This window comes from Pholcus phalangioides, unplaced genomic scaffold (assembly GCF_987345545.1).
Source record: "Pholcus phalangioides strain wild (caught in Gottingen) unplaced genomic scaffold, Ppha-v1.0 ptg000007l_1, whole genome shotgun sequence".
NCBI classification, from domain to species: Eukaryota; Metazoa; Arthropoda; class Arachnida; order Araneae; family Pholcidae; genus Pholcus; species Pholcus phalangioides.
In genome coordinates, this window is record NW_028301600.1 from 58834632 (window position 1) to 58844816 (window position 10185).

General features: G+C 36.7%; 1 protein-coding gene across 1 annotated transcript; it reads left to right on the top strand.

Moving 5' to 3' along the window:
* The first annotated feature begins 3546 nt into the window (after positions 1-3546).
* LOC149085554 (uncharacterized) lies at positions 3547-9774 on the top strand. The gene is made up of 2 exons (XM_089233958.1): positions 3547-4412; positions 8914-9774. The coding sequence occupies exons 1-2, from the start codon at positions 3992-3994 to the stop codon at positions 9309-9311; spliced, it is 819 nt and encodes a 272-aa protein (XP_089090084.1). The 5' UTR covers positions 3547-3991; the 3' UTR covers positions 9312-9774.
* The last annotated feature ends 411 nt before the right edge of the window (positions 9775-10185 follow it).

Here is a 10185-nt window from a genome sequence, read left to right on the forward strand (position 1 = left end):
CCGGTCTCCCATTTAAATAAGTTTCCCCGCAGACAGCAGGCAGACCTAAAACACGATACTTACATACATGAAAAATTCAAGCATTTACCATCTTTACTTCAAAATATTGAGGACAAATGGCAGCACATTCAAGAATCTCCCAGTCCATCTCCCCGTTAAAAAGTCTCGCACACAGAGAGCAACAGGTCTACAACTGTACAAAAATCTTCAAACATTACACTTCACTCATAGTTTCAAAAATAGATGGTTGATGGTAACAATATAACAAGCAGTACACAGAAACAAACTTCACGTTAGGTTCACAAGTACACGCACACACATTCCTACACGTAGCAATTCATTAGAAGTCCCGCAGAGGAATATGGACGAGGTTCATGTGTGGTTTAGCAGTAATAGCACCAGCAAGAACGCGATACAAGCACAAGTCTTACAACATAAATACGTTGCGTGCACTCAGAACGCACATTCCGGCATGTACCGATTCGTTAGAAATTCCCTAGAGCAATGTGTACGAGGTGTAGTAGTAGTAATTTTGCTTTCGATTTTGTGGTGCTTTTCCGAGAAATTATCAGTACTGAGCTAGCTCTCTCAATATACCAAGACAATCTCCTGGACGTGGTGCAAACTTTATTTATTTCTGCATTATTTATATTAGGCGGAAATAACATCTTTATGACACTATCTTATAATGTACGAGATTTTGAAAAGTTATTGTCAAAATTTTGCACCTACTGCCTAATACATATACAAGGATGACGTCACTCTCCGCTACCATACGAAGGTTTTTTAACAACTGGCTGTTGCGAAGATATATTTCGGAAAGAGAGAAAATTCAACTGCCCCTGCGGGGAATCGAAAGTGAAAGGACGTGGGTTCGATTCCCCGCAGGGGCAGTTGAATTTTCTCTCTTTCCGAAATATATCTTCGCAACAGCCAGTTGTTAAAAAACCTTCGTACTGCCTAATGTCCAACACACAGGCGAAGGTGTAACTTCGTATAGTTCCCCAACTTTGTGATATAAACGGAAGCCGATTTCTCTTATTTAGAGATCTATCGCGTGTACATACGAAGTACAGAAGCATAAAAATCTTTTCTTCAAGAAAACGTACAGTACTTGGAAGAAAAATAAACCCCAGCCCTCAATGTGTACTTGAAAAATATAAAGATCATGTTTCAGATAATTGAACATAATTATGAAAGAAAAATATAAATATATCTTACAAAGCAATTATTTTTGTTCAATTTGGTTCATTTGGGAGGGGGGGGGGGGAGGGATGTAGACACGCTATATCAAACATTGTGCGCACCAAAAGAACAAATTTAGTCAATCTTAATGAACTTTAAGCTTCACTGCAGTTCATGTTTTAATGTAAGAAAACCTTATTTTAGAAATCGTACGGCCTTATACAGGCGCGCAACAACCTCCGGCTGCCTTTATGGGTATAGTTTTGAATAAGGTTCAGAAATTGATGCATTATCATTAATTGCAGATCTAGCAGCGGACCTAGAGTGAAAAATTATAGGTGAAATAAATCTGTCCCGTAAAATAGAAGATGTAGTTCACCGCACTGCTTTTACTCTTTTTTAAGTGTTTGTGTCTCTCTTAATGGTACCATACAATGCACTAATTTGAATGTCTGAAATTTTAGAACGATTCACTTGGATTTATAGGCGGGAATAGGTCAATTGTGTGTGCATAGGAAAATATACATGACTGCCGAATTGCTTGCCGTTCTACAACCCTAAACTGCACGGTTCAAACCAGATGACTTTACGTTCTTATGCTATATATTTCTTAGGTCATTTGATTATTTTGTCCCATCACGGTCATTTTATGCTCACAGGGGCTAATTTGGTCTTTTTTTAATTTTAAAGCCATTTCAGAATGTTTGAATATTTTTACCGGGATTTGAATCTATACCTGCTGGGATGACTCCTTCGCAGTCACATGCAGCTGCATCTTCTTACAGTAAATTTGTTTCCTACTGTCATTAAATGTACATAAAGAGTCTATTACCCCGTAGTGACACGATAAACACTAGAATTTAGCCCACAACACTCCATGCCTATACTACTCTTATAATTCATGTAGACTAAGATGAGTTCGTCTAGCAGACTGGACTTAATTTTTGCATAGGCATGGTGGGCATTTTTCCGGACAGGGCAGCAACTAGAGACAAAAATTTACTCTGTCGCGCAGGGCAAGCATCAATTCGGGAACCCCTCCCAACTCCCCCCAGTTCTGAACGAATGAAGAGTAAATCTAGCGCCTTTCCTTGTTCAGCACCCGGAGCACCAGACAACCCTGCCCTTCTTTGGTTGCGACTCTTGTTCCCAGACCCCGTGATTTAGACTGCTCCAATTCACACCAGGGTCATTTTAATGCATGGGTACACCCATGGCCCCCCCCTATCCTTGAGCAGGCCCCCCAGGCTGGGATCTTTCGTGGGGCCCCCGGTCAGATTTTCCACGGGTCCTTCTATAGTTAATTTATAGCGTGAAAAAGCAAAAAATGATGATAGTTGTCCCAGGTCCCGACAATAGATCCCTATCAGTCCTGCCCTTGGGGGGAATGGGCACACCCGGGCATGGTCTAGGGGTCTCAAGCGGGTCTCGTGATCGGGATAATGACATTTGGTTTTATGATTTTTAGGAGTAACTATGGAAACGAGTATTGGTAGACCAGTAGCCTACTTTAAGTTAGGTATCATTTTGTCCGGGGGCCCATGATGTTGTTTATTCTCTCAGCACTTATTCAAGCAACATATATTCACTAACTTACGAAACATCTTTGATCCTAGTCGCAGGGCCTCGTGACCAGGACGTCGGAAGAGTTTTAAACCTCGGCTTGAGCTTTGCGTAGGAGATATTAATTACTGAAATTATTTTGGGGGTGCTTGGCTTCATGCTACAAAATATTGTGAGCACTCGAGCACCCACGGCATCCATGACTCCGACGCCACTGTTCGCAACGCTTGCCTTGTCTAGGGCCCCCTTCAAGACTAACTCGGATTCTACTCACAAAATTTAATGTACTTCTAATATTTTCTCCGAAGTCTACTGATGGGTGCAAACACATGTTTAGTTATAATAAATCTTATTTCGTAATCATACTAAATACCAACCCTAACTCACACAATTTTTTTTTCAATGAAAAGTCATAACTCTGTCTATGAGATATTATATACTTGCTATTCATCACTATCAGAACCGCGGTACCATCCAATCAGGAATTGATCGAATCTTGATCAGTAATTTCACGTGTCTTGTGTTGTCAACTCCTCCCCACCACGTGCCGGATAGCGTGTATCATAAAAGAGCTCACAATGAATTGGCCCCACCTTCCTCGTCGACTATTCGCTCGGACCCCTTTTTCCCCTGTTAAGGGAACTTTGATCTGGTATTAGTAGGCCCAAGCAAGCATATTGCTTTCAGGGGCTTTTTAGGAGGCGGGGCTGCAAACACTACTTCGTGTGTGTGTGTGTGTGTGTGTGTGTACTACCGAAACTATTCAGTCAAAAAGTACTGCATCGCCAACAGTGCTACGATCTCCACGTGCTACTTGAATACTCGGTTAACAACTGCTATTATTGTTTCATAGAGTTTTGTTACGAGAGGAAGGCTCCTCATATATTTCTACTTGTTTGATATAATTTTTGCTTAATTATTGCCTCTACTTATGAACATCAGTTCTTACTCACAAGACTTGAAAAGACTGCAAAGATCTTTACAAGATCGGCGTCAACAACCACAATTGTATAATAGTACAAACGGTTAGATTACTCTTTCTTTGAACGTTTCTGGTGATTCATATCACTCATGAACTTGAAAAACGAATGTGAATTTCTAGATAAATTTCGTGACTTCCATTTTCTTTTAGTAACTTAATGGGCATATAAGAGAACAAACTAAATCATCTTGATAAGGACTGTGTATTAACATTACCTCAACCACTTTATTTATTTTAAAGCGGAAAAAACTGCAACAGACTATGGCTTCGAAATCGTTTCTAATGGAATCGCTCTTAACAAAGAGCAGCGGCAGATCGGAGACATCTCAAGATGTAAAAATAGGAAAAAATTCCAAAGTTACGTGGCCAGCAATACGCAAATCAGGATTACTTTATCCAGTGAGCCCATTGTGCTTTACGCCCAATACTCATTGTTCTCATCTACCCTTTCCTCAGGTATATCGAAAAAGCTTTACAAGCCACGGTACTGGTCACGGTTTGTGCTGCAGAATGGGTGTACATTCACCGTTACCGGAAGATACGTTGTCTCATTCCAGACATTATGAACCTTTCGTCAAGAAGTCTCTCATTTCATTGTCGCAAAGTGGGAAGAGTTCAACTTCAGACGTATATACGTTATCGTCTTCGAAAACATCACTTTCTTATACAGCTGAAGAAAAAGGTAAGTCTAACGGTACTTTATCTTCCTTTCACTGAATAATGTAATTTGAATCTCTCATTATGTCCATCCTAAGAACTTTGGAAGTTTGTCATGTCAGCATAGGCGTGCGCAGAATTTTCTCAGAGGGGGGGGGGGGGGTTACGTTTTTTCCTGCAAAATAACACCATAGTCTCAGCTTGGGGGGGGGGGGTTTAAACCCCAACCCCCTTTGCGTACGCCAATGCATGTCAGTATGTTGGTTTTTAAATTGAAATGGATCATTTCGGGAAAGAATGAGGGAAATATATCTAACGTAGAGAAATAACAAAATAAAAATAACGACATCATTAAATAGACCATGCTGTTTATAATTTTTGTTTATTAATCAAGGGTCAGAAAATTATTTTCTTATTTGCCAAATAATTGATTTTTCATCTTTTTTTCTAAGATTCCACAAATTGAAATTTTGTTCCAACGAAAATTAATACGTATCTTAAGTCTAGACATTTTCTTGTACAGCACCGAAATTTTATTCAGTTCTGTGAGTTTTATTTATTCGTGTCTTGAAGTTTTTAATCGGTAACAATACCATGTTCCATGTTGTGAGAAGAATAGACACTACAGAGGAAGATTATTTCAACAAAAGCGAATGTTTATCATGCGCCAGTTTCTCCTTCAGACATACATAACACCATAGAATCAATAAGTAAATGTGGATGATATGCAGAAATTTAAAAAAAAAAAGAATTTGTTTTTCAATTTGATTTTTGGAGCGTATCCAGGGTAAGTTCTAAATGCGTTTCGTTAAAAAATTTATTCTCTTCTAAAAGTCCAAAAAAGGTGAAAAATTAGCTTTTTTTTCTAACACCACTACTTTATCATTGATTCATTTTTCCTGCTTATGAAAACGCTTGAAACCCCATTACCACCTTTATAGCATTTATCAAAAAGCTGCATGTTATAATAATGAATATAAAAAATAAATGTTGTTAAATTCCGTGATGGAATTTTTTCCTTTACAAAATTACAGAGGAAAAAACTAAATTATGATACATGTAAAGTCATGAGATATAAATTTCGAAAATATGAAATCCCAAAATTTCTGAAAATTGTGCGGTAGTTCTTTAAAATATGTGTATATATAATGCTGTTAACGTGTAATATATTAAACTTTTAATGTGCAGCAGGCCTATACTCATAAGTATAAAATACTTTAAAATAATCACAATATTTATTTAAGAAAATCTCGGTACGAAAGATGTATTTGATTCATGCTCAACGTATTAGAGTCCAAATTGTAATTTTTAACAGATCTGCATTCAATAATAATAACCTAGATATATATATGCATGTCTTACTTGATTTTGCCTTCGAATGGATTTTTTTTCGCTTACATTTTAAATCCCGTTAATAAATCCCAACTTATCTAAGTTTAATTTCTGACTTAATATTGCACGATTCACAACATCTCAGCATTCAAGGTTATACAGGATGCATAGGTAACAGGACTTATGACATTTTACTGGCGAACCATTGATGTTATCGGCATACGTCCAATTAGAAAAAAATATCCAAATAACGCGTAGAGCTCAGATACGTCATTCATGTTACAAGGGGTTGTATATATATTCATTAAAATAAAAACAATAACCTTGTATACGGACACCCTGTGCTCAAAAATCGAATTAGAAAGTTGTTGCTCTCTCTCTCTCTCTCTCCTAATGGCAGCAAAGAAATTCCACGTTTCTAAGTGTAATATCCACTGAGATATTTGAACTCGAAAAACGTAGGAAAGTTAGGAAAAAACAGTGGGTAAACAGTTTTATATACAGCATATCCAATTAAAAAAATTATCTAAATAATGTTTATATATAAAGCTTAGATACGTCATTTATGTTGCAAAGGGTTGTATAGTTATTAAAATTTAAAAAAAATTAACTTTTTATACAGTCTTATGTCATTAAAAACTCAAGTAGAAAGTTGTTGCCCAGTCTCCTGAGGACAACAATTATAAGTGCAATATTCTCAGAGATATTGGACACTCTGAGAAAAGGTGGGAAAGAACAGCAGAAATTAACGGACAGCGCTTCTTTCCTTTATTTATGCTGTTCTTTCCCAACTTTCCTACGATTATTGAATTCCCACACACACACAATATCTTTGCGAATATTGCACTTAGAAACGTGGAAGTTCTTTTGTTTGCCTCAGGGAAGACAGGGCAACAACTATCTAATTTGGTTTTTGAGGACAGGGTGTCGGTATAAAAAGTTAATTTTTTTATTTTAATAACTATACAACCCTTTGCACATAACGTATCTGAGTTCTACACGTTATTTGGATAATTTTTCTAATTGGAAGTATGCCTCTAAGATCAACGGTTCGCCAGTAAAATGCAGCGGGGGTATTAAGTAATCACCCTGTACGCGTATGGCTTATGAAAACATTTTAATACATTCATCAGTTTATCGGAAGCTCTATTATTTATATGCACACGAGGGTTAATTAAATCGAAATCAGCTATATGAAGATTCAAAACGGTCATGCTTCCATACTATTTATTAATAATTGGTTCTAGGACAGTGAATCTGTTGCGATTTTATCTCTTAATTACTGAAAAACCTGTGTGGTCATGCTCCCTCAAATAAATATATATATATTAAAAGTAAAGTGATAATGAGATACACCTATTAGACATGAAAAATGATCAGATCAATTATACAGGGGAGTGAAGAAGTCTGATTTTTTTTTAATATTTAAACTGTTAAGATAGAGGCAAACGGCATTTGAAAGAAAAAGAGTTTCATAGTTTTTATTTACTTTCTACAAAATTTCTACATGCGTGCCTTTAGTGACGCAGAGGATGTCAATCTTATGTAGAATTTCTTGCCGTGTTCTTTGTAACATCCATGTTATTAAGAATGAAGAGAAAAGAAAAGAAACTTGGGGAAACCTTTTCACTTTCGCTTCAAGCCATTTGTCCCATCTCTAATAGCTTTAATATTTTTTTTTCAAAAGGGCCAGACTTCTGAAGCACATCGTATAATGACATGAAAATTGAAAAGAGTATATTATAGAACCATTTTTTCAAATATTATAAAAACTTTGATGTGGCCTACTTGACAATGCGAGATGCTTCGGTATGGTTTGATAAAATGTGATGAAGCAAATGAGAGAGAGATGACTATGAACAAAAAAAAGACGACGGAAAGTAAAACGGGTTAAAACGTAAGGGATAGCGAATGGTCTTCAACAGAATTTACTCTCTGGACGAGGGCTTAACTAAAAATGAAAATTCACTCGGTCTCCCGGGGCAACTGTCTATTTTGGGGCCTTTTACCCGTAATTTCGAACAGGGAAACAGTAAAATTAGCACCCTTTCTGATTCAGCGCCCGGAGCACCAGACTTCTCCTAGTTGCAGCGCTGCTCTGGACGCCTACCTCGTATTAAAATACATTTAATCATATAGGGTAATATCTCTAATACGTGTAAACTGGAATTTCTTTCTCTTTACGATAGCTCCCTCTGGCAGCTCGAACGCCAAAAACCAATATTTGGTTTGATTCTATGCACTTTATTATTTATTATCCACGTAGTCATTCCAATGCTCTTGCAATCGGTGATACATCACTTTTCATATTAGTGGGCAGTGGCTACTAGCGGTGATCAAAAGACTGCCGTCAATAATCAAAGCTGTTTGATCTGCAACGCGAGTCTCATGTCACTCTGGGGAGTTGAGCGGTAACCACTCGACTGTCAAGTAACAATCGGAAGTTTGACGGGATGTGTTAAGTCAGAGTTTCTCAAAGTGTGTGTCGCGGTTAATAGGGGCACCGCGGTGAGCTGGAGATATTGATTTGTGAGGCTATTTATGGTTTGAGGTGGTTCTTTTATATGGGAAAATATGTACCAAACTATTCTGGGGAGCCGTAGATGGGTCATGAATTCGGCAAGGGAGCCGCAGGTGACAAAAATTTGAGAACCACTGGGTTAAGTAATGCAGACTCTCATTATCAGAAATGCGTTCTGCATCAAGGAAGCGGCTAGCCCCATAGGATTCGTGTGTTAGGCTGTAAACTCGATTTTATCTTTGTCATTTAGAGCTTCGGATTCTGTTCTTTCGTTTTCGATTTTCAAACGAAAAAAAAGGGAGATAATTTGCAAACAATAATGTTGAATGTAATCTATTACGATAGCCTAACAGAAATGACATCCGAATGACCAGAAATCTACCACTTTGTAAAAAAATCTATTGTCGCAAATCCCCATAATCAAACTATTGACTAAGTGTGCATTTATACAGACCTCTTTACAAACTTGACAATGTTTTTGATCAGATGTATGCCACTGGTAGTTTTCGGATAAAATATGCTGCTGGTTAAGATCATAATAAAATATGAAGTTATAAATAAATAAATAAATATATATATATTATAAGGTTACATCATCATTTATATCAGAATACTTTTATTTCGAGATAGCAGTTTTTTCCGTTCTCTCTCAATGTTCTTCTTTACTTTCTAGATTCAAAAGATTCTTTTTCATCTGATGACCTGCTAAGCAGCAAAAGAGTACGGACAGCATTTACAAGTACACAACTTCTTGAATTGGAGAGAGAATTCGCGTCTAATATGTATCTATCGAGACTTCGCCGAATAGAAATAGCAACATATCTTAGTCTTTCCGAGAAGCAAGTGAAAATCTGGTTTCAGAACAGAAGAGTCAAATACAAAAAAGAAATGACCAATGTCGAACAGAAATGCCATTGTTTCAGATCCTGTGGCATTACAAAGTCTTCTCTCACGGCCTCATTAAATCATCCGGATGCAAGTGACGCAACAGTTTGCAGTACTTCTTCAGACCCTACAGAAGAAATGATGGATGCAAAATCTACTCACGAGGGCGATGCAAAAAACACTTGATTCGTACGAACTGGGCTGCTTGTCGCAACTGGGCCTTCTTGTCCCATATTTGTCAGGTCACAATTTATTGTGGAAAGCCAGGGCTGTCCCTTACCAGATGTGAGGTTCCTTCGCGGAACGATATTATTTACGCTAATTCGTTATATTTTTTAGAATACTGATAAACATTTTCATAGTTGAAGTATGGCTACTTTGTTTTATTATTAAAAAAATATTTTTAATAATTATTATTTTTTCACTGTTTCATCTACCAAATACTAGCCTTATGAAAGAATGGATTATCACGATGAATATCATTATGAACATACGATAACAGTTTCTGTTCTCAAATACCACCAAAAATTATTCTTCCAAATATACCGTATATAGTGTGATTAAGTAATGTTACGTGAATTAATTAATTACGCTATTAGTTATTGAAAAAAGTGTTTTTGGTATCATTTACATAGTCATATTATTCTGGAACAAAATTTGCGAAAGAAAATTTTGAGATGATAACAATTGATAAAAATTCAACGACACGAACATTAGATGTGGTTATTATTTCACTATTTTGTACTTCAACGGAGCTACTTCATGCTTAAATTATATGCAATGTATGAAATAAATATTATTTTTGTAATAAAGATTTTGAATTACAAAATTTTCTTCTTTCTTTTTAAAATCTATTCAGTTATTTATTCCCCACGTAATATAAGATGGAAGATATAAGTGGGAAATAAGGGGAATTTCTCTTGTGGTAGGTATAGAAAATTTCAAATCATGCGTTCTGCTTGTAAAGTATCTATGAAACTGTCGTGCAGAGACTCGTGCATTGGCTGCAATATTTCATGAAGTCGTCCTTTTTTTCCATATTCTTAACCAATAATACAAA

Excerpts from the sequence above, each read along its gene's own strand:
- LOC149085554 (XM_089233958.1), top strand. The coding sequence starts at position 3,992 with ATGGCTTCGAAATCGTTTCTAATGGAATCGCTCTTAACAAAGAGCAGC. Across the intron at positions 4,413-8,913 it reads TTATACAGCTGAAGAAAAAG|ATTCAAAAGATTCTTTTTCA; the intron begins GTAAGTCTAACG and ends TTTACTTTCTAG.